The sequence below is a fragment of the Durio zibethinus genome, chromosome 18 (genome assembly GCF_047325235.1).
Source record: "Durio zibethinus cultivar Kanyao isolate XHJ-2024 chromosome 18, ASM4732523v1, whole genome shotgun sequence".
Lineage (NCBI taxonomy): Eukaryota > Viridiplantae > Streptophyta > Magnoliopsida > Malvales > Malvaceae > Durio > Durio zibethinus.
Genome location: NC_143179.1, coordinates 13,817,038 through 13,842,781, shown reverse-complemented (window position 1 = coordinate 13,842,781; position 25,744 = coordinate 13,817,038). Strand labels below are relative to the sequence as shown.

The window sequence follows — 25,744 nt, the reverse complement described above, 5'->3', positions numbered from 1 at the left end:
CAATTTAAAGGAAAAACTAAAGAAAGGAAAGTTGAAAAATATTTTTTTTTATAAAAAGACTATTATGTTCATCTTTTTTATTAATACTAAAAACTTAATAAGAAAACCTAAACATATCACAATTATCTATAATTTTTTTAAAGTCATCTCTTTTTTAAGTAAGTTTCACATATCTCTTCCAATATAAAATTTTTTTTATAATTTTTTGGTGACTTGATTTTGATGAATGGTTGAATATTAATAGATATATTTTTTAGATTTATAATATGACAGACTAATTCAAAATTCATCAATGAATGTTTGTAAAATATCTTCCAATTGTACTTGATTAAAAACCATTGATATAGCAGTAATTGTGAGGCCATACAAAATAGCAAATATACCATAGTCCAAGAGTGCTCTAAAATCACAAGCAATGAAATGTTATAATCGAAAAAAATTATTATAATGAATCATTTCCTTTCTTTTTCACTCTTTATCCAAACAATGGTTGTTAGAATTCCTTTCATTTCTTTTTCTTTATTAATTTTAATTATCCAAACAAGGGTTACATATATCTTTTCTTTTCTTTTAAAAAACTTTCTTTTCCATTCTTTTCCTTTCCTTTATTAATATTTATCCAAACATAGCATAAGGGTTCAAGGAGTTATAAAGTAGTTTCAAAGGGAGGTTGGCTCAGCAATGGGGATGACGATGATAGGGTCCCTCTAATTATCATAAGGAATATTCAAAGGTTGCATTCTGGCTAAATCCAATGACTAAGGAAGAGCATAAGAGGGTAAGGAATAGTGTACGTGCTAAGAGAGAGTAAATTTATTATAGTATAGACAAGCTTGGTGATTTTTTTACTGTCCACTAGAAGTATATACGTCATGAATGCCATCGATTTTTTTTTGGCTACCATCTATACACTAAGAGTATATGAACTATCCACATAAGTGCTAAATTGGATGCAATATTTTTTTTACTCTCGAAAACAACCAACAAGGTCACTAATGTGATGAATTACAAGATTTTCAAATATATTATCTTTTGAGCAGAACAAAATTAGTTTATCATGAATAACCATTAAAAATTCACCAGCATAAAAAAAACAAATTGGTTTTAGCCTCTACATGATAGGACATGATAGTTGCACAGATGGAATTGTGACCAACTTAACCCACAACTCTTTCACACAATATTCCTCCATTATCCATACATCATTGTGGCTATCTCGATAGCCACATATAGCAATTCTCTTGGAAATGGGAGTATTTGTGATTGTTTAGATTAGGATCTTAGAGATTAGTTTGTGATTAATTTGATTATAAATTTATAATTCTCTATAATTAATGATTGTTTTTTTCCTAGCCCATGGAAAGGAAAAATTTGTGTCAAACCATGTTAAGTTGTTTCTAGTATATGGATGATTTCGTTGTTTGATTATGCTTCTGTTTGCATAAATGATTGAATTGTTTGAAAACTGTTTACCTAACAATTGATATCAAAACCATATTTGAAGCAGATATAGATGAGGTGCCTAAAATGTTGTTAGCTTAAAAAAATTTTCTTCATTAAATACCAACTATTGAATTTAACTTTTCTGTTATAAATTCGGTGAAAGAGGCACATTATTTTCAAAACGAGAAGTCAGAGTAATTCAAAGAGACCTAAATGGCTTTTTTTCAAAAAAGATGCAATTCGCTTGTGGACTGCTTGGAATTAGCTGCAAAAGCCTGAATAGGGGTTTCATGATTGTCACTCAAATTGTTGTTGCTTCCTTAGCTACTGCTAAAATCATGTTTTTGGTTGTACAAAGTATACCAATGAAAATGTATAAAATATTTTGGTGGAAATATTATGGAAAAAGAAATGAACATTCTATTTTCCAAGAGTGCTCCTGGCATGCATTTAGATGTTTGAGCAACAAATGTTTTGGAAACCTATGAACAAGCATAGAGTAGAAAAAGCTTGACATTTACTTAATTCTCATACAAAAAGTATGACATTTGTAGTTTCATTATGACAACATCTAAAACTATAAATACGTTCGAGTTTATAACCACACAAAAGGTGCATAAATGAAAGAAAAAGAAGCAACAAGCATCCATAGTTATCGCCTGGGATTAATTGTAGTGGTAAAAATTGGATCAAATTGGGTAGAAATCTTGTTCGATTCATAAAATTGCCAACATATGATATTTTGATAGAATATTGTACTATTAATTTTAGTGATTATAGTTAAAATCTTGATAGTTTCAAGTATAAAAAATATTTTTTTAAAATAAAAAATGAAAAAAAATCATATATTCCATAATTGTTTATGAGCCAAAAGTTTTTATATGACTTTTAGTTTGGTCAGATTTAACTATGATTAGTAAGAAGTAGAGGTGTAAATGATACATTAGTATTTACAAGTTACTCAAATTTGATTTGATTAAAACTTGAATTTGATTCAATAATTATGACCCGAACTCGAGCTCGAGCAACTCGACTCATCAAACGAGTCGAATTCGAGCATATTAATACCTTACTCGAATAGCTTGCAAGCCTAATTGAGCTTTTCTATTATATATATTTGAATGAGAATATTCAAGGCATTTTCTAATAAAAATGTCTTGAATAATCTATTACAAAAATTGAATATGATTATTTAAAGCGTTTCTAGCATAAAACACCTTGAATAATCCCTTTCAATTTTTTTGGGGATTATTCTATGTGTTTTTTACCAGAAAACACCTTAAATAATTTTTTAATAAAAATTGAAGGGGATTATTCAAGGTAATCCCCTTCCATTTTTTTGTGAAATATTTCGATTTAATTTTTTGTAAAGGATTATTCAAGGCATTTTTTGGACAAAAACGCATTGAATAATCCTTAATAAAAAAATTAAAGGGGATTATTCAAAGTATTTTTTGTCAAAAACGCATTGAATAATCTCCTTCAATAAATGCCTTAAATAATCTCATTCAATTTTTTGTAAGGGATTATTCAATGTGTTTATGGTCAAAAACGTATTGGACAATCCAATTATATATATATATATATATAATCCCTTCCAAAAAATTTGATAGGATTATTCAAGGCTTTTTTTGTCAAAAACACCATGAATTATCTTCTCATAAAAATTGAAAGTGATTATTAAAGGTATTTTTTTGTTAGAAATGCCTAAAATAATCCCATTCATTTTTTTATAAAATGATTATTCAAAGCGTTTTTTAGGCAAAAATGTCTTGAATAATTTTTAATAAAAAATTGAAAGAAATTATTCAAGACATTTTTTTATCATAAATGCCTTGAATAATCCTTTCATAAAAATTGAAAATGATTATTCAAGATATTTTTTATCAAAAATACATTGAATAGTCCTATTTAATTTTTGTAAGAAATTATTCAAAACATTTTTTAAAAAATGACGAGAGATTATTCAAAACCTTTTTTATTAGGTTTGATAAAAAAATAATTGTAAAAGATATCGATATCGAGTATCAAGCTTTTATCAAATATAAAAATCGAGTTTAGTTTTAAATATTAATCGAATTTAATTTAATAAACTCGAGTAGTTTGATTTTAATAACAAATTGAGCTCGAACTAAAAAAATAAAACTCGATCGAATTCAAACCAAATATCAAGACACGAGTTAAAAGTCAAACATAAGCTCAAACTTTTTACTATATCATCTCAATTTAATTTTATTACACTCCTAATAAAAAGAATGATGAATATAAAGTTTTTAATTTAATAATTAAAATTCATAATAATATATAACATTTAATATCTCAATCATTATATTTTAACCGTTGCTCTTTTTCCCTCCTCTTTCTTATTTTTTTTACCGAACGAAGATAAGTAAAATAAGCCTTAGGTATTTAATCACATGCATGATTGGATACACGTCACCTTGTTTTCTGCCCTCCCCTTTTGTCCTTGTGGTAGTTTCTTAAATAATATTCAGTGAGAAACTAAAAATTTAATTAAATTAATTCATATAATCATTCTCAAAAGATAATATTTAACAAATTCTTAAAAAATGCAACTTCTTTTATCCTATTTCAATGTTTATTCCTTCTTCTATTTCAATGTTTAGTTAAATCTATATTAGTTGATCACCAAATTTAAATTAATAAATACGTTATGCATAAATGTAACGGGGACAAACACAATGACAAAACGAGGATTTTAAAACAACTGTTCAGACAAAATATTGACAAATACAAGTTTAATTACACCTGTTCAGAACACTGGTGCATATTAGATTTACCATGATTATAGGCTCTTTTTGTCCCCCTCCTATACACAATTTATCAACACCCCTGCACCCTGGAATTTGGATTCTCCAACAAAAATTTACGTACAAGTAACCATATGTGCAAATCAACATCAATGGCCAAGAAATGTCAATGATAAAAAGCAAAAACCCCAGAGGAGACCTATGCACAGATTGGCGAGTACTGCACACAGCTGCAAAGAAACTTCAATTCTTAGCAGCGTGCTCCCTGCCTTATTCTTCAACCGCTGGTTCAATAACAATTTCTTGCTCTACATGTTAACAAAACACTTTCTGCCTCATTTAATTTTGACTTCTCTAGTGAATTGCCATGGAGTGTCCGTAACTGAAAAGCAGACACCAGATATGACACAAGCATAACATACATCTCTTCTTTGATTTCTCTTCCAACTTTATACATTTAAGACACCTATCCACTTGCTAGAACTCATAGCCATTTTATCTCAAGCTAAGAGTAAGATTTCCAAATGTATTGTTAACTCAACTCTGGCTTCTCATCCAAAAGGCTCTTTGGGCTCTCCAATGAATCCCCAGAATAAGACCCATCTGGTTGACGAATACAGATGTTCAAATTGCTAGAGAGGAAATTTTCCTGCAAGATCACAAACATATAAATAAACACACCGTCTTATACTGGTGTCCAGAAAAATTTGACAGAAATATGACCCCGATAAATATCTTCATGAATTTTAGACAGTTTTTAAAACAACTTGTAACCAATGCAATTTTTTATAATTCAGCATTACTGTTGATAATGATATGGGCCGATAGGCCCACAACCAGAGGTTAATCATTTGCTTTGCCGTTTCAGATTCATTCCTCACCCAAAACAGAGAAAGGGCTTTATACTTTTAAAATGATTGAACTGTTTTCTCCCAAATCTAAGTCACATCATGTTTCTCTCAATTTGTTAAAATTACAACTTACTAGGTATTTTACCTTGGTCATTGATTCCCAGAAGATATTAGGAATAAGTTAGAGAAATTCTCCTATTTCTAACCACCCCACCTCCCCTCTTTTCCTTGGTTGTCCATTTGAATTGATTTCAGGCACCCCATTTCTCCCAAGCAGGTAAAACATAAAGTAGAACAATAGAGATGCAAGCTTAAAAATTATTTATTCCTTCTTTACACTTTTTCTAGCCTGAATTTCTACCAACATGCCTATGTCCGACTGAATTAGCGTAAATTAATCCAATAATAGGATTCATATATCTAATCTATTGTTGGCAAGGAAATTCTGAGTTAAACAAGAATAAATACTCGTAAAAGCCCTCCAGCTCCTATGAAAAACTTGACTGAAATACATTACCTGATCACCAGTCTCTTGGCCCTCTGAATGGAACAGAATTGGCCGGCATCTCTTATCTTCATTCATCAAGCTTGAATTTTGGAAATGTGCCACAAGGGCAGCCTTGCCTTGGATCCGAGCATAGGCCAATGATGCAACCTTCTCACTGTTGAACTTCTCCCATTTCTTTCCATTAAATGCCTGCAGAAATTTCCACGGAATTAACTCTTTTCTTTCTTCACCAAGAAGATACATGTATGAAAGTATGAAACTCAGATCTTTCTCTTATATGGCTAAGTTGCCGTATATGATCACCTTGAAAACCAGGAAGAGAACTCCTAGTCCCATTCTATATAAATAACCAACTAATTTAGCTTTTTTTAATAAACTTATTATGATGTTAAAAATACTAATTTATTGATAATATACACTACTCTTTTCACACTCTTAACAAAGGGACCAAAGGTTGAACCTGGTAGAAGGAGATAATATGTGAAGGAGAGATCATATTGATGAAGGCATAACCTACATTGCACTTGTTCTGCAATCGGATAAGTCAATTAATAATCACCAGCAGTTTCAACTTGACATAACCATAAAACATGTCAAAGATCGCCATGCAAAAGTACCTTGAAATCAATTGGCAAGTAGAGAAAATCATAAGTGCCCCTGTGATTTTCATCAATGGCAGCAAGTAGCATCTTTGAAGTATACCTAAAGAAATAGAATAAAAGCAGAAACCATCAAGAAAAAAAGCATTTTACATAAAACATTAAAATTCTTCAGCATTCATTAACTTTTTCTTACTTGTTGGGGATATTTTTAATCATTAAAGTGGTCCTAATATCTTCTCCATTAATTATTTTTTCTAAATCAAGCTGATACTGCTGCTTGTTATCAATCTGGTTTCCATTATTTTCAACTCGCCGACTTCGACTGCGGTCAGTCAATCCTTCATAGGCAACTGTTCCTTGTCCGGGACAAGAACCATTCCCAAGGAAAATAGAACCCCGCCTTGGCATTGAAATCATTCTGAAACTAGGTGAACCGTTTTCTGTTACATTTCCTGGGAGACCAACACCAGCACCCATAGTGCCACGAGCACCAATATTCATCAATAAACTTCCGTTGTTACGATTTAAACCCATACCAGCAAAAGAAACAGGGCTCATAAAGGATGTTTCAGGTGACTCTGGGAGATAGCTAAAGTGCCTATCAATATGCACACCAGAAGGGGCAGATCCCACATGATGGTTGTTACTTGAACCAAGAAAAGAGCCATGTCGATTTGTGTATGGAATACCTTGTCCACTTGATGAAAAAGGGTGTGCCACTGATGATGTTGCCCAAGCAGAACTAGCATGCTCAGAGTACGGAGTGGGACTTCCCCAAAGAAACTGAGGACCAGTCAATGTTCCAACACCAGATGACCTTGAATTAGATTCAGGAAAGGCAGAGAGTCTTCCAGGACTCGCACTTACCTTCTGCTCAGAGAAGGATCGAGAATGCTGGAAGGCTGCTCCTTGCACTGTTCCAGTATTAGTATAAATTGGATTTGTATGGTTGGTCTTCCCTTGGTCCTTACCAATAGGTGCAATCTTTGGAGAGTTAGGCACATGATGTGGGAGAATTGAAGCTAGTCCAGGCAAATTATTGTTATTTACAGGACTGAAAGATCCCAAAACCGGAGATTTACTGAAAGCATGGAAAGTATTTTGTTCAACAGGGCTGCCATATTGTGCCCAGTTACCTGTTACAGCAGTGCATCATTCAGCTAATAATAGAAAATGCATTTTCAGCAGATGCAGAATGAACTGATTGTATTGAGCAAAAAGTTGTTGAGTACACATAAATTGAAGAACATCTAGGATAGTTACCTGGAGGAGAGTTTGCAAGCGGAGAACCTACATGATGTCTAAAACTTCGAGCTTCATCTTGTTCTAGCTCTTGACTTAGCTGCTGCATCAAGCTAATAAAGAAGAGACATCAAAGATAGCAGAGTTCCTTTTTGGACGGTCAACTATAGCAGACTTAAACATTTACATATATGCACAAAAGTTTCAGACACCAAAGAAAACTGGTGCAGAATGTTAATAAAGTATAGAAAGTGTATACTTCAAATTTAGGTAGCTGAAATAAGGAAAATCAATTTCGAATGTTGTCCAGTTGCCACAAGCAGTAAACATTCTAAGTGTATTTGTGAAAGTATTCTAGGAGAGTCACAACACATGACTCCCCCTTTCTCCATAATTGTTCAAGAATTGGCAGTTCCTGTTCCCGGTTACTAATCTATGATACTCTACTTATTTTGAATTTCGGAATTTTTAATCAGAAAGGAACTGTGATTTAAAGTGGAAAAAAAGGCTAAATGCTACATATATATATTACAATTCTTCTTATCTCAGAAGTTACAGCGTGTTCCTTGAAGGGAAGATATAAAAGGGAATATGAAGCACGCCTGGTAGATAGAAATGTGTAGAAAATATCAGAAACTAGGAATCTAGCTTTCAATCCTTTTCTATTTTTTCTGCCAACTTCAGAAGGATAAATACATGACTAACGTAAAAGAAGAAAAAAAATGCTTCCACCATCTTTCCTATTCACTTTTGGCTTTTGTTAACTGTACAGAAAGATAGTATCTTATCTCCTAACTTCTATATTTTCACATTCATTCCAAATTTCTGTCCCACCAGATTAAATCAACATAATAGAATTAGTAGCTCATATCATGTGTTTCTGGATTTATAACAGCTAAAGATCATCTTGAAGAAACACCTACAAGAAATCAGATGATTCCGCATTCCACTACCTATAGTTTTGGAAGAAATTAACAGTCAACAGTCCTTATGATTCAAAGACACGGCAAGAGTGACGCTCTTCCAAGAAAAAGATTTTATTTTGATCAGAACAAACGACTGCTTTGTGAACTTGTGTGTGAAATCAAAGGCAGTAACAAGAAAATCTGCTCATGGATCAATTAACTTCCCTTATCTGATCGGAGATTATTTCTTCATCTCATTGATTGCAACAATCTGACAAGGACGACCTTGTACCAACATCAAACACAAAGAAGTTAAAATTAATACTTACTTTCGACGAGCTCCACCAGGGCGGCTAGGTTCAAGCTTTATGCGTTTTCCAGCTATGTCACTCCTATTCAATGCCCTAAGAGCTGCCTCTGCAGCTCTAACATCATAAAATTCTATGAATTTATGGTGTCTCTTGTGTGGTGTTTCCCTGATCTGCATTTTTCACAACCAAACAAGTAACCAGAAAGTGCCGAACACATGTTAAAATGGCGATTGAAAGCAGTCGAGGAACAAATTATGCAAAACTAATACCTCTTTGACCTCTCCATAAGCCCCAAATATTTGGCGAAGGTCATCATTTGATACTGATGGATCCAAGTTGAATACTACAAGAGTTCCCTGATTTATATCTTTCTCTGATGGGTTATCCTGGTTTATTACAAGCGAGAAAATGCTTCTAAACTAGTTGATGGGATCAACAATGTGAAACTCAAACATAAAACAAAATACACTACACCAAACCTTAGGAATCGAGAAATGAATGTCCAGTTTTCGTCGCCTTAGCGGCTTATTCTGCAACGCACGCATAGCAGTGCGCGCAGCTCGAATATCATAATATGAAATCATTACAAAACCCCTATGCTTGCATGCGGTGTACAAAGTTCTGATATCTCCATATTGCTGCAAGAAGCATATAAATTTCAAGATAATAATTATTATACTAGTGTAATAAAGATGAAAACCATTCTGTGCACATAAATAAAGAAAAAGACCAAAATAGTTCTTAGTTAAAAAACCAAGAAATAAAACCATTATTAGCAAAGAGATCTATTAGCCAGATTACTAGTTAATTTAATTAGGACACAGACTAGTATAGAATACCTCAAAGAGAGATCTCAATTCAGAGTCTTCAACATTACTATTGATATTTCTTACAAACAATGTTCTTGAAGGGTGCTCGCCATATGGATGTTCCCCAGCCACTGTTCCCACACCATTTGGAAGAGGGAAAAGACCAATACCATTTGCAGTAATCCCATCAGATAGGTTCATCTGCGATATACCAATATTAAGGCTATCTGCAGGTTCAAAATCCAACTCCATTCCACCTCCAGTACCAAAGACATCATATTCTTCCAAGTCCTCCAACTGATTAGGCAACCCACTTAAGTCAAAGTCATCCATTATGCCAGCAAGGAGCTCATCTTCATCATCAGGTAGTAAATTTCCAATTACATTTGTTTCAACATCTTCAAGTAAGTCCTTTCCTTCATTTTCAAGCTCTAGCTTATGTAAATGAGGTGAGTTATCATCGACAGAATGACCAGAATGCTCCACATCAACAAAGTTCACTGCATTTTAGCAAAAGAAAACCTCATTCGTATTCTAAGTATGGCACAATATACAACATTGTCATATCAACAGTTGACACATACATTTTTCATGAGGAAGGACAGGTAATGAGCTAGAAAACAAGCTTGCATCACTTGATGAATTATATGTGTCAGTTCCACGTGGGATTCCCCATGCACCAGTTTCCCACTTTCTACTAATGTTGACAGAAGGAGTATTTGATGAACCTATAATACAAGTATGAATGACTGATCAAGATCTGGCAACAATATATAATCAAAGATGAATAAGATCACAAGCATTTGTATCTTAGATTCAACCAGTTGCTGAAAGAAGTAATACCTTCAAATTGACTTGACATCAAACCTTTTGAACTTTGCTCCATTCAATCACTTTCTGTAGACAAAGAATGTCAAATATTAACTATAAAAATATGATAATGCAGACTGATTCAGCATATACAACAGTGATTATGCAGAAACCCTAGAATAGCATAGCATATTGAAAAGAGTTCATGAAAATTTCAAGGTCACACCGAATTCCAATCCATAAAGCAGTTCCTGAAAAGCAATTCAAGTAACTAGTAATCACCATACTGTGCAAAAGCCGAAACACATGAAATTTCTGATTCCCAGTTTCATAATCATGTCGCTAACATTAAACTACAAAATAGCAATCAGTACTTGATCAGAAAACTTTTATTGTAAATTCTGGTTAACTAGAATTCCCTATTGTGTAGTCAATCATGCAATGATTCTCTATAAATAACAGAAATCCAAATAAAGTAAGCAAATTGTCAAGATCAAACAGAAAATAGAAAAGGTTATCTACAGTGCAAGCTCTAAAGAGCTGATAATCATGATCAAATAACATCAACAGTAAAACATTGCACCAATAAGTCAGCACCCCAAAAAAAGAATTGTGGAAATTATGTCAAAGAAAATGGAAAATTCACTTCCGCAAAAAAAAGAATAATAATAAATAAATAAATAAAAGAAATCAAAACTCAGCAGCTCAAAAAGAACTTCACTTGGTAATAAAGTCAACAAATTTCTAAGCTCAGAAACAAAATTAAGCCCTTTACAGCAGTTTCTAAAAACATTTCTCTCAGCATCACTCAGTTTTTCTCGTCACTAGTAGTTATTGATACCAAAACAAATAGACAATTCCCACACACACACAAAAATAATTACCTAGGAAAAAAATAAATAGGAAAGTACAAAAAATACCTTTTACAAGAAAATGGTATATGAGAAAGTAGTTAAAGAGAGTCCATTGAAGAAGTAAACTTGACTGGGCTGATTCCAAATAAAGTTTTTGTCTTTGATCACCCAAAATTATATATATAAAAACGGAATTAGAAAGCGAAAGTGAAAGTGAAAGAAAGAGAGTTTCGTAGAAGCAGAGATATTTCTTTCTTATACTCTTCTACTTCCTTCTCTTTTGCCGGGAAACTAGAAAAGAAAATAATAAAGAACTAAACTAAGAAGATTAAAAACAAAACCCAAAACAAAAGAAAAAAAATTAAACACTACATTGAAGAGAAAGAGAAAATTTATTAGAGAGAGGAAAATGATTGGAGGGAAAGAAAAATAATTGAAAGAAAATGAAAATGAAAAAAAAAAAAAAAAAAAAACAGCGTTTGTCAGGTACTCTGTTTTCTGTCTATAAAAAGAAACTTAATAAAAGATTTTGCAGAATTTGAATATTGTTTGGCGTCCGTTGACACATAGCCCACACAAGACACAACACCATTACTGCTATATTTTAAAAAAAAAAAAGGGGATAATTTTGGTTTGTATTTTACCCTTTATATTCCGTTTTATTACGACTTTGCAATGGTACTGTCTGATGATGTGGCGTGGAGTTATTGGTTCACGGATTGTTGGTGTCAAGTTGTTTAAAAAAAAATCTCACAGAATCAAAACGGAATGCCCCATATCATACATAGACTTGTTTAAGAATACGCGTGGAGATATATAATTGGTAGGATTTTGCAATTTCTGTAGAGAATTAACGAGGGTGAACACGGCTGATTATTTGTACTTTTGTACTTATGCTGATGGGGACGAATGACGTGTTGTTGCATCGGTGAAAGCGTCGGATTCAGCTGCGGTCTGGTGGGATACTTTTGGAACCTGTTACTACCATTTTTGCGGGGGGCATTTTAAGATTTTTACATTCCTAAAACCAAGAACAATAACAAATATGATAATCCAATTCCCACTTAACATTTTCAATTAGGTCAGAATGCATATAGATTGAATTGCATTTGATTTAGTTATTTTAATTCATATTTTAGATTTTTTAAAACCAACCTAAATCAATTTTTTTGAGATTAAACAGATTCAAATTAAATTTTATTGATTTGATTTAATTTATTGATTTTTGAAAATAAAATTTTTTGTATTATTTTTTAAGTGTTTTATGTTTAAATATATTTATGTATAAAATTATTTTATATTTATAAAATTTAAAATGTATATGAAATTAATAAGAATTCTAATTTAATTTAATTCAAATATTTTTTTATTTTATGATTAAAAATTAATTTAAATTGAATTAAAATATTTAATATGCAGATTAAATCAAATAAAATAAAAAAATAGATTCAAAATCAAATAAACTCAAGTGAAACGAAGCTAACCATTGCAGCAAAAAAATCAAGGTAGTGTTTGGTTTCAAAAAATAGAGTAATTTTTACTTTTATTTTTTAAAAAATAAAAAATACTAGTGAAAATGTATTTAATCATTAAAAATAAAAAAATATAAATATAAATGAATCGAAATATAAAAAAAAATATTTTCAATTGTGAAAACAAGAAATCTATATTTTTCCTTGTGTTTTGTAAATTCTCATATTTAAACACCTTTTAATGTCATTAACTAATAAATATATTATATTTATAATTAGATGTCATTAACAGTAATATTATTGAATATTTTATTTATTTTCTTAATGTTGTATTTTTAGAAAATAATTTTTATTTTTGTTTATCAAATATAATTTATAAAAAATAAAAACTATTTTAAAAAAATAAAAACAAAAAATCCTTTATCAAACCAAACAGAATCTTACAGGGAAGTCAATATCAAGTCGAAAACACATTTTCAAATCGAGAAATCAACTTCCTATTTAAAGCATTTGACTACTTTCGTAATAAAATGTTTCCTTGATCAAAGGCATTCGATTTCTTTTATTAAGACATTCAATTATTTTAACGCTAATCTGAAACATAATATAATTTCAGTATTGACAAATCGATTTTTTTTAGTTAAATCATTCGACTGCCTACCTTTGCAAGATATGAAAGTCAATTACCCTTGATTGCGCTGGAGTAAACTTGAAACAAAATCAAAATTATCTTGTGGCATTTGAATTCCTACATACAGACATTTGACTGCCTATGCTAAAAGTTTTATAATTTCCTTTAAAAAAAAATCTTATAATTTGATTCTTTCATGCCTTGAATCAATTTTTTTTTATTTTTTTATGAAACCTTTCTGAAGCTTTATCATAGCTTTATTTACTTAATTTTTGAAACTATTGATTAAATATCATTCTTAATCAATTATCTTTTACTATTTTAATAATATTCCAACAAAATTTAAATATAGAATGATTAATATAGTTAATAAAAACAAAATCTAAAAGAAAAACTACTTCATTTTCATAAATTTTTGTAACATTGAAGGATTATTATTTTATATACTGATAATTGGATTTTTAAATTTCACAAAATCAATTCAAATTCATGTCATGTATTCATATAATTATAATATTATTGAAATAAAATTCTTATACAATAGCATTAAAATTTTTAAATTCCACAAGTAAATAATTGACACTCATCCCTTTAAACTATGAACAAAGAAATCATGAAATTGCATAATTATTTGAAGGGACACTTTCCTATTAGTTGGATTCGCTTGTATAATTAATAAAATTCAAAGCTAACAAGGAATTTGCACAAACAAACTTCAAGTTCAAAATTCAAATGGACAAAAAACCTTCTATTAATTTAAAATAATTCAATTACAAATTTGAACATAATTTTAGGGTGTATTTAGTATATAAAATTATAATAATATTAAAAAGATAATAAAATATCTTTAATAGAAACATGTAAGTAGTTGATGGTTCCATAAATTTTGATTATGAAATTTTAGCTACATAGACATTATAGTTCTTGATATCGGTAGTTAGTTGTACATGATATTTATTTCAAAGTAAGAAATTACATGATTCTTTCCCTCTTTAGCATTAAAACTTGTACTAGTTTGAAAAAAGGGCGATCAAATAAAATAAATCTCAATCTTGTGATTGGCTAGAATTGGATAGCTATCACTTAACAATTGAACTTAATAATTGAGAAAGAAAAAAAAAAAAACATTTAGATTAAATATATTATAGAGTTCAATTTCCGTATTCAACTTTTTCTGACACAATAACTAAGGATCAAACTTCTTTTAAAAAAATTAATTAAAAACGTTGTCCTTTAAAAAAAATAATTAAGGATCAAATTCTTTTTTTATTTGAAAAAGAAATATTTCAATTTTAATTTTTGACTAAAAAATTATATATTAATTATAAATGACTAAATGTTTAATTTAGGATTAAACATTTAGAATGTTACATTAATAAAGATTAAACCTATTATTTGTTCTAAATTACAAGAAAGCAGTTATGGAGTTTGTAAATTTTGAAGTTTTTGTTAGGTTTAGTGTTTTTTTTTTTTTTTTAAGAAGTAAGAGAGAAGAGACTTCTAAATCAAAGAAGTAACTCAAATTGAAAACTAAAGTTTCAAGTTTTTTTTTTTTTCAAACCCCAAAGAAAGTTTACAATAATTTTCTTGTTTGCAAGAAAGCGTTTGAAACTTCATTTCTAAAAAAAAACAAAAAAAAAAAAAAGGAAAAACACTCAACGTAGATGTTTTGAAAATTTGTAATTATTTTTATGTAAAAATTTTTATTAGTAAACTTTTCTTTTTTTTCATTTAAAAAAGAATAAATGAAATGACCAGTTCGGTATCCATGTTGTCATCTGTCACTGTAAATTAAAATTCACGGCCCATGTAATCATCATAAAAAAAAGTCCTTTTCTGACACATCTTGAAAAGATAAGATTCTAATTTAGAATAAATAATAAGTTTAACCCTTATTTGACATTAGTCTAAATATTTATCCAATACTAATGCTAATTTTGTAGCGTTTACAACTGATTGTAATGATTCTATTCTCTTGTTTAGAAAAAGAGTTGTATTACTTTGCCAAAAACTGATGTGAATAATTCTAAAAAAGTTATTAGAGATGGCAACCATAGACAGAAAAATCTAGCTTTCCTGTCGAAAACCTCTTAAATATAATTATCTAAGCTCTTATAATTTTATTGTAATTAATTAAATTATAACATATGCGATATACGAAATAATTTTACTTATTTAATGTGAATATATATATCAATTATTATTTTTTAAAATTATATTCAAATTTTTAAAACTCATAGCATATATAAATTTATATATATTGATTTGTCATTAAAAAATAATTTTTTTGAAAACAAAAAAAAAATTACGTATTTTCTTTGGATATTTTTATTTACAATAATATTTATACATCTGTAAGATTATATCAAATAAAAATAAATTATATCTTTCTTAAAAAAATAAAAATATATATTATTGAATGATAAATTAAATAATAAAAGAAGTATTAACATACTTTTACTTTAGTAATTTTGACTAAATTATTATACAAAATATGAAAAATTTTAGAAAATATGTGAAAAAATAAATTAAAAAATATTATTTTTCATAAGAATGAAACTATAATAATAATAAAATATATCTTGAAAAAAAGTTGTAAGAAAAAAAAAACAAATTGCAACAATAATAAAATATACATTAGAAAAAAGTTATAGAAAAAATAAAAAAAAAAAGTTGATGTATAACATATTATATTTGTAGTCTTAAATTTGTAAAAGAATTCTTTAGTGACAATTAAGATTAAATAGATAATTTTTAAATTAATTTTTTAAATTTTAAAATGAATATAATAAGAGATAAAGATAATATTAAATTTTTTTACATTTATTTGAAATATAAATTTGATAATTAAAATTCAAATGAATATAATTATTTTGATAATCTTATTATTTAAAGATTTAAGATGAAAATTTTTTGAATTTTCAAAATCTTACATAAATTTGTTTGAATTTTTAATGTTTTATGTAAACTTTTTAAAAAGATAATTTTTTAAATCAAGATAAAGAGATTGTTGAAAGATTTGAATAAACTTAACCTTTATAATTTTTAAACATATTTGAAAGATTTTGATAATTAAATAATTTTTTAAATAAGATTATTTGGTAAACAACTAAAATTATTTATTAAAAAATAAAATATATATTTCATATTTTTAATTTTAGAAAATATATCTCTAAATTGATCTGATTTTTAATTATAATGTGAATAATTTTGATATTTGAATAAATTTAAAATTATATAATTTGTAATTAAAAGAAACTATCTTATTTTTTAAAAAAATTATCCCATGTGTCATTTAAGAGAGTTGTTCACATAGGTGCCCATGTGACAAACTTGTTTATATCTGTTGTTGTCGTTATTATTATTATTATTATTATTATTATTATTATTATTATTATTATTATTATTATTATTTCTACTTATTTATTAAATTGGAATTATTTATTTAAGTAAGCATTCTTTTATTTTTCAATGATTTTCCTAAAATAAAATTTTAAAAAATTTTTGAGGAAAAGTTGAAAGTATTAATTTTTCTTAAAAATAAAATTTTTAAAATAAAAATTTTCAGAAACATTTTGGGGGAAAGTTGAAAGTCTCAATTTCCCTGAAAATAAAAAGGTTAAAAATATATTTTTAGGGAATAGTTGAAAGTATCAATTTTTCTTAAAAATAAAATTTCTAAAATAAAAATTTTTTAAAAAATCATTTTGGGAAAAGTTGAAAGTATCAATTTTCCTTAAAGATAAAAAGATTTAAAAATTATTTTTAAGAAAAAGTTGAAAGTATCAATTTTTCTTTAAAATTAAATTTAAAAAAAATATTTTGAAGAAAAGTGGGCAGTACCAATTTTCTTTAAAAAAGTTTGTCAAGAAAAATGTTTTAAGAAAAAGTTGAAAGTATCAATTTTTTCTGTACAAAAGTAATAAGTTTTTTTTTAAATGAAAAGAAAAAGATTTATATCAAAAGATGAATCATTATTTTTATGTTAAATAATCCGACGATGAAGTCTCTGCAAGTAAAATAGTAGTTTTCTTGCATACTCTTGAGGTGAAAAAATTTTCTCTTAATTTTTTACCAAAAGTATTGGAGTTAATTAAGAATAATTTTTAATAATTAATTACTTAGTAAAGTTTTAAAGGTTTATTGGATAATACAAAATCAAACTGGTACCATCTTTCGATGGGCGTTATGAAGGTGCTATAACCTTCTTCACACGTAATCGAAGTCTCGAACCTTATTCTGGTTAATAGACCTGAACTTATTTTTTTAGGAATCCTTAGTCAAGCTTAGGTGTTTCTTGAAAGGTTAGATTCCTTAGGTGGCCAATTGCACCTAAACAAAAAAGATTGGTGACAACTTCTTAAAGTCAATGTCTAGCGATAGATCCTTCAGATGTATACGTTATGACAGTTTGGTGACTCCGCTAGAGAATCTACTGAGAGTCAGGCCAGTAAATAAATTTGTGTTATCCAAAAGCCTAATAAAATTTTTGTATAGATTTTTTTTATTCATGTATATTTATTTACTTTGTTAATTATGTCATTCATATGCATGTAAATAATATAAGCTCTATACCCGAGCTTTATCTTTCTAGGAGGGAGTAAAGTACCTATTACTTTCATGAGGTTTTAATGCCTTCATAATGGCTAGCGACATACTCTCACTCAAATTAAATATTTTTCGCTTATAGCATGTAATGGGTGAGGATTGGGGTGTCGTACTAGTCTATGATAGACAATGATGTAAGGAATAATTTGGGAACCTTTAGTAGGTAAAGTCACATAATCTTGCATATAGTGTACACTTAAGAAGCCAGCCTTAGGATAGAGCCCTTCCTACCTAATTGATGGATATAACCTGAAACCAGGACATAAGAAAGAACAATTTATGACTTGCTAACCATTTTAATTGTCTGACTTTGTGCATCACTTTTATTGTTATATGTAACATTATGCATCTGCATCACTTTCATTTCATCTATGAAACTGACCATGTTGTTTGTTTGATTTTATGCATCTACATCATTGCATTCTATGCATTATTTCATTCTATGTGTCATTTTCATTATCATATTTTAACATTATCATTTGCATCATTCTCATTTCATCTATGAAGATCCACATTCTATGCACAAACATACCCTGCATAAAGCATATCATTTCTGATCATAATTATGATTTTAAGGTTCAAAGATAGCTCTATCCAGCAAGAATCTCATCCATCAATATAACACAAGAGCCAGAGCTAGATAAATGGAGTAAGAAAACTCTCACCAATTTGAAAAACTAAAAAAGGCATAAAAAAAGCTGAAAAATGAGTTGAGTAAGATTTTGGATGCTTTCAACTAGCTAAAAAAGGGAAAGAGGATAGAAGAGAACACAAGTCAACAAGGCCCTCTATCACAAAAAGTGACTAATCCTCTATATCCTCTAAGTTTTGGTCCACAATAAGTTCAGTCCACACAGGATAAACTATCACAACAGTTCACATATCTTGTATACCTCAGAATGCCATCAGTTTCGAACCCAGGATATTACCATAGCTATGTGAATCATGTCTTTACTGAAAAAGCAGTAAACCGATTCAAGTTCTTAATCTAGATGACTTGAAAGAGAAGGAGAAAGAAAAGGCAAAGGTGGTAGAACCTCAAGAAGATTCGAAGATTAGTATGCCTGAACAAAGGTTACGGGCTATAGAAAGAATTAAGTTTTTTGGTTCTATCGATGCTATTGGGCTTTGCTTAGTTTCGGATGTAGTCATTCCACTAAAATTTAAAGTATCAAAATTTGAGAGATATGATGGTACGAAGTACCCAAAGACTCATAGCACCATGTATTGTTATAAAATGGTAACCCATGCTCATAATGAAAAATTATTAATACAGCATTATAGACTCTGTTGCTAGGTGGTATGTCTAGCTGGATAAAACTTGCATCCGTTCTTGGAGCAATATGGCCAATGATTTTATTAGTCAATATCGGTATATTATGGATTTGGTTTCTAATCGTTTGTCTTTACAAAACTTAGAGAAAAAGGCAAATGAATCTTTTAAAGAATATGCCCAACGATGGAGGGATATTGCTTCTCAAATGTAACCTCATTTAACTGAAAAAGAGACCACAGTACTATTTATCAGCACTTTGAAAGCTTTATATTATGAAAAGATGACAGGGAATGCAATAAAAAATTTTACTAACATGGTGATCTCAGGTGAAATCATTGAGAATGCCATTAAAAATGGTAAGTTAAAAGGAGAAAAAACCAAGAAGGCATCAGAGAAGAAAGAGACTGGAGCTCAAGTTGTAAACATCAACAAATAATTCAGAAGATATCAACCATATCCACATCAAGGTTACTCTCCATATTATCCTACTGTGAATAAGGTCCCATCCTACCCATACCAACTAACTTTACAACTACTTTATTCATCCACATATTAGCCCACTTTTAGTCCCCAAGCTCTCATATATGGCCTTAACATTCAAACTTCTACAAGACTTCAATTTTTTCCTGTTAGCTTGGAAGTGGTTCATGAGAGCAACGAATTACTCTAAAAAAACCTGTATTTGATCCAATCTCCATTACTTATATGGAGTTATATCGAGAACTCTATAACAGTCACTTAATTGCCCCCAGTCGTGTTGAGCTGCTCAAGCCACCCTATCCTAAATGGTATGATCCTACAGCTCATTGTAACTATCACTATAGAATTGCTAGTCATTCCACTAAAAATTGCACTGTTCTAAGGCATAATGTGTAACAGTTAATCAAAGATGTAATGGTAAATTTTGATCAAGAAAGAGTAACAACACTTAATGTTAGTGGCAATCCATTACCTAATCATAATATCAATGCTCTGAATGAGAATCAAGAACACATTGATCCGAAAAGACTTAGAGGGTTATAGTGAATTAGAGGAAAAATGTCAATAAAGATCCTTCACTTGCACAGGGGCACGAATTTGGGATAGTGATGATAAGGCTGGTTGAAAGTTTCTTATTATTTTAGGATTTTTTTTAGAATAATGTTAAGATTTCTTTTATGCAATAAGATTTCAGTTATTATCATTTTAATGAAAGACAAGTTGATGCATTTCATTACATTTTCTCTTTCATCCGTCCATTATTCCATTTTTTCCATGTCCTTTTGTTGCTATTCTCAAATTTCAAGTGATGAATGTTTAGACAATGATAACAATAATTTTGAAATTTAATTTTAAGAACTCATTCACATTGATCTGAGGAGACTATTTAAGTAAAGGAAGCCGACTACTAATAGATGTAAAATTAGTATATCTTGAAGATGTGCAATCTTTTATACAAATCCATGAGCTTGGTTTTTCTCAGTAGATGATGTTCGAGGAAAGTATTCACACTTAAGATGAAAAATGGCCATTTTTTTTTATCATTCGAAAAATCATTAATTGTTACCCTTTGAGCTTGCTATGATTTTTTTTCTAAAAAATCCCAACCAAGGATCACCCTCACACTGGAGGGTAATTTTTGAGAAAGAAAAGAGCCTAAAGATCACAAAAGGTCTAAAAAAAGTAAGAAAAAAAAAAGAGAGTAAAGAAAAATGTCACACCTGATTTAGGATAAAATAATGTGAATCATTTTATGAGGAGTGAGGTGAATGTGAAAAAGAAAAAAATAGTGAAATAATGGGGCTAAATGTTGAGTTGCATCAAGTGATGATCTTTTAGTTTTGAACATTTTTTAATACATGTTTTGAGCCTATTATGTCTATTTCTTTTATGACCCTTCACCATGGCCTACATTACAACCTTTAAAAGTCCATTTAAATCAAATGTGAATGCTCAAATTGAATGGTTATATAATGGGCTAAGATATGCTCATGATGGAATGACAGAATCATATTTGATTGCTCTAAAGATTAACATGAAAGATGGGTGAACGAATGAAGGATAGAAAAAAAATAAAACAAATGAAAAAATAAAAAAAATGAAAAAAACAAAAAAAGATGAAAAGAAAAAAAAGAAGACTTAAATTGAAAACCCGAAATGACGATTTGGGTAAATAAATCTATGAGTTGAAAGTTGGACACATAAATGAAAGGTCAAAGACATCTAAAGATCTCTCAAAGCTAGAGCAAAGTTCAATAAGCTCAATATGATTTGAAAAGTCAATGGAATAAGTTTTTAAAGAATCTTGGATTAAAGTTAAGAATTGTCTGAATGCTTATTATTTGGATGTCGTCACACCATGCAATACCATCCCAATTGATATGCTTCAAATTTGTTCCTTTCCTCTATTTACTATTGTATCGAGACTCATTCTTCATTGATTGTTTTTCTCCCAATTCGTCTTGTGTTATTTTATTCTCACATCCTAAAAAAAAATCGAGAAAATGTATGAGTGCATTATATTTATCATGAATTGAACTGATGATGAATGAATGATAATGTGTATAAAAAAGTCTTGCATTTATTTGAAGAGAAATCTAAGAAAATAAGAGAAAAATAAAGAGATGGCAGAAACCTAAAAGAGGATGATTTGAAAGGCATATGGTGTGACCAAATAATGAGTATAAGGATAATTGGTCGACATAGCTTGTTAATGGTGATCAAGTAATGAACATAATGTGGATCAGAAGATAAAATTCATTCTAAAATGGCTAGTACTAAGAAGCCTATGAATTATGGTGAAATTGCTAGTACTAAAAAGTTAATGGATGAAATTTATGCTGAAATTACTAGTATTGAAAAGCTAGTAAGTTGTGATTAAATGATATGGGGCAATGGATGAAACTTGTTTTGGAATTATTAGTGTAGAGAAGCCTCCGACTGGTGATCAAGTGATGAAAATAATGATGACCAGTTGATGAAACTTGTTCCAAAGTGTTGATAAGCTAAACAAGGAGAAAACGTGAGATGGTAGAGTCTTGAGGACCATATTACCACATTTTGATTAGAATTTCATGACACTGATATTTGCATTACGTGCATTACGTTGGCATTGTTTTTTGAGATGTTTAAAACTTTGGTTTGGATATGCATTTGCATTACGTAATAAACATTTGAATCATGGTTAAGAATATGACATTATAAAAATCTAGATTGTTGTATTTGCATCGTTAGAAAAGCATTTGCATCATTGATCATGACATTTAGTACATACAAAATTTTAACTCTAGTAAAAGTTTAAAGCTCATTTGAAAAAGAAATTTTGAATATTTTAATGAAGTCTTGATTTCAGATAAGAATCATTGAGTTTTAAATGAGAATCTTTGAGGTGTGAAACCCTAAAGTTCATCAAATGTGAATCTTCAACCCAAAATGAAAAATTTTAAACTTTTGAATGTAAATCTCCAAAATTCAAATGAAAAGCTTTATACTTTTTGGATGTGAATTCCAAATATGTTAAGTGTAAACTTTTGAACTCAGATGAGAAGCTCTGAACTTTTGGATGTGAATTTTTAGAATTTGAATGAGAGTCTTTAAATGTTGAATGTGAATCTTGTAATTTGCAAATATGAATCTTGAGAAACTAAAATTTTGAGAATCAAATTTTAGTAAATTTTGACAAAGCTGAAAGGTTCTTGCGAATTTGAACCTTTGATTTTTTAGCTTAAATTGTGAATCTTTAAGTTCCTATTACAAATTTCATTAGATCTGATTTATGACTCCTCTAGATATGATTGTCAATGAGCAATTTATTTTTTCAAAGTCGTGGTTGCCTCTATTTAGAGGAGCAATTTATTTCTTTTAAGTTGTGGTTGCCTCTATTTAGAGGAGCATTTTATTTTTTTTTTTTAAGTTGTGGTGCTTCTATTTAGATGAGTAATTTATTAATTTTTAAAAGTTGTGGTGCCTCTATTTAGAGGGGCAATTTATTTTTTCAAATTTGTGGTGCCTCTGTTTAGAGGAGCATTTATTTCTTTAAAAGTTATAGAGCCTCAGTTTAGAGGAGTTTTGTTTATTTTTTTCAAAATTATTGAACCTTTTATTAGAGGAGCTTTGTTTTTTTTTTCAAAGTTGTTGAGCCTCTGATTAGATAAGTTTTTTTCTATTTTTTCAAAGTTGTTGAGCCTTTGATTAAATAAGCTTTGTTTTATATTTCAAAGTCCTTGAGCCTCTACTTAGGGGAGCCCTTTATTTTTCAAAGTCGTCAAGCCTCTTATTAGAGAAGCTTTGTTTTATTTCTCAAAGTCATTAAGCCTCTGATTAGAAGAGTTTTGTTTTATTTCTCAAAGTCGTTGAGCCTCTGTTTAGAGGAAGCTTTATTTTTTTGAAATTATCAGCCTCTGCTTAGGGGAGTTTTGTGCCATTCAGCAAGTTTAAGTGTCTGATTAAAAAAAAAAGCAAAAAATGTCAAGTTGAGTCTTAAATGGGTGTCTACGCCTTTGTACAATTCCTATTTTACAAAAATGTGTAAAGAGGTGCAGTTGTAGACACCCCATTTTATCTAGGGTTCTTTGTCAATTGAGACTAATCCAAGCTCGGTTGTAAGAATTTTTATTCATTTTTATTTTAGATTTTTTTTATTTCGTATTTATCATTTTTATTTTTATTTTATAGTCTATTTTTTTCTTTCTCTATTATCTGATTAATTTAAAAAAAAAAAAGCTGAAAGAATGAGATTAGGTTTGGTGATGATTGTTATCAGAGAGCATAACTAGATGCTAATCTTTAGCTTTGGATGATAATCATAATTGAACTGAATCACAATCACATAGTTTTATAAATCATTGCAATTCACAAGGAATGGGGGCAGGAATAAGGGAACAAGGGGGGGCAACAACAAAAATGGAGAAAATCAAGTAATTTCTAGGAACATCAGTAAGGTCTTAAGAAACCTATGACCAGTAAAATACTCTTTGCATAGTTATCCAACCCCAGTCTGCCATCAACCCACAATCGAACCCCAAAGCTACACACAGAAAGCCACAAGAAGCACAAAGAAAAATCGAGCAAAACTCCATCACCATTCTTAACACACATCCACATTGCCATCTCCACCGTCTCTGAACCATGTTACCATTGCCAACCAGCCAGAAAGCATCCCATTACATCATCAACTCCTATGAGATACCCCTAAACAACACTACGTACCGAAATCCTCTTTTGTCTGATTCCATTCAATCATAATTCTATTAGCGAAAGTCACACAGCCACTAAACACCTAGCAAAAAGAAAATCCAGCACACCCAACCATAGCCCCAAATTCAATTCCAACAAACAATCAGAAGCGACTATCATTCTGATTGCAACCCTGTAGCCCAAAAAAGAATCTCGTTCCATCGTCCTGCAAAACAAAAAAGAAATCAGAGACGTTCTGGAAACTAGAGACAAACAACGATCGACAGCACAATTTTGATTTGCAATCATTAGAAAGGTCAATGGACTCGCTACCCTTAACAGAGCCTTATCCTACGACGACAACATTCAGCAGTGGTTGGCTCAAATGGCGTTGATGAGTACATCCTCATCTCTATCGTCAAATTCTCACATTTTTTTACAGAAACTCGCCAATCGATTGGGGCTGTCACGTCCCTCTCTTAGGCGCTGTATTACTGGGACCATGTTGTTTTCTATGGCAGCATCATCTCTGGCTCAAGACACCCATGCTAAAGAGTTGCCTTGCTTTGAGAAGTTTCTTTCCAACGAAGTCGTTTTGTACCAGTATGAAGCTTGCCCTTTTTGTAACAAGGTCAGAGCATTTTTAGATTATAATAACATTCCATATAAAATTGTGAAAGTCAACCCTATCAGTAAAAAGAAGATCAAGTAGTCTGATTACAAGAAGGTGCCGATATTGAAAGTTGATGGTGAACATATGGTTAATTCTTCAGATATAATTGATAAGCTTTTTTCAGAGGATCAAACCAGATATCTATTACCTGATGCTGATGAAGAGAGGAAATGGCGTGAGTGGGTGGATAATCACTTGGTGCATGTTTTATCACCAAACATATATCGGACTATTTCTGAGGCACTTGAATCATTTGACTATATCACCACCCATGGTAACTTCAGCTTCACTGAGAGGTTATTAACGAAGTATGCTAGAGCAGCAGCCATGTATTTTGTCCCGAAGAAACTAAAAAAGAAGTACAACATTACTAATAAGCAGCCTTGTATGAAGCTGCTGAAACGTGGGTGGATGCTTTGAAGGGCCGGCATTATCTTGGTGGTTCAAAACCCAATTTAGCTGACCTTGCTGTTTTTGGTGTTCTGAGGCCAATCCGTATCTAAAGTCTGGTTAAGATATGGTGGAACATACACGCATTGGTGAATGGTACACTTGGATAGAAAATGTTGTGGGAGAGTATGCTAGAATTAAAGAGTGAGAGACAAATTGTCCGCTGGAGTAGAATTTCAAGCCAGGTTAACCTGAATTTTTGAGCCGCGCCGAGCTGCTTTTTGAGCCATTCTAGTGTTTTTTTTTTGCAATTGAGTCAAACCGAGTTGCGTCAAGATTTTTTTCTTTCATTATTTATTTATTTTGTTGTTGTTGTTATTATTATTATTTTATTATTATTATTATTATTATTATTATTTTATTATTATTATTTT

General features: G+C 30.0%; 1 protein-coding gene and 1 pseudogene across 6 annotated transcripts; one reads left to right on the top strand and one right to left on the bottom strand.

Annotated features, from left to right (window-relative positions):
* Positions 1–4,146: 4,146 nt before the first annotated feature.
* LOC111299680 (protein MEI2-like 2) lies at positions 4,147–11,596 on the bottom strand. 6 transcript variants are annotated; one of them, XM_022895026.2, is made up of 13 exons: positions 11,173–11,596; positions 10,286–10,339; positions 10,027–10,170; positions 9,473–9,942; positions 9,113–9,271; positions 8,903–9,019; positions 8,652–8,803; positions 7,439–7,530; positions 6,369–7,311; positions 6,191–6,275; positions 6,034–6,102; positions 5,583–5,762; positions 4,147–4,863 (listed from the first exon to the last, which is right to left on the bottom strand). In XM_022895026.2, exons 2-13 carry the CDS (start codon positions 10,326–10,328, stop codon positions 4,747–4,749), a joined length of 2,571 nt encoding a protein of 856 aa, XP_022750761.2. In that variant the 5' UTR covers positions 10,329–10,339; positions 11,173–11,596; the 3' UTR covers positions 4,147–4,746. The 6 variants fall into 6 exon arrangements, with proteins under 6 accessions (XP_022750761.2, XP_089603788.1, XP_022750765.2 ...); XM_089747662.1 differs by having other exon boundaries at positions 10,027–10,202; positions 11,173–11,260; XM_022895030.2 differs by lacking the exon at positions 11,173–11,596 and adding an exon at positions 10,974–11,124.
* Positions 11,597–24,614: 13,018 nt separating this feature from the next.
* LOC111300966 (uncharacterized) lies at positions 24,615–25,518 on the top strand (annotated as a pseudogene).
* The last annotated feature ends 226 nt before the right edge of the window (positions 25,519–25,744 follow it).

Coding starts and splice junctions, on each gene's coding strand:
- LOC111299680 (XM_022895026.2), bottom strand. CDS start 10,328: ATGGAGCAAAGTTCAAAAGGTTTGATGTCAAGTCAATTTGAAG. Junction 10,171..10,285: donor GATGTCAAGTCAATTTGAAG/GTATTACTTCTT, acceptor CTTGTATTATAG/GTTCATCAAATACTCCTTCT. Junction 9,020..9,112: donor TTCATTTCTCGATTCCTAAG/GTTTGGTGTAGT, acceptor GTAATAAACCAG/GATAACCCATCAGAGAAAGA.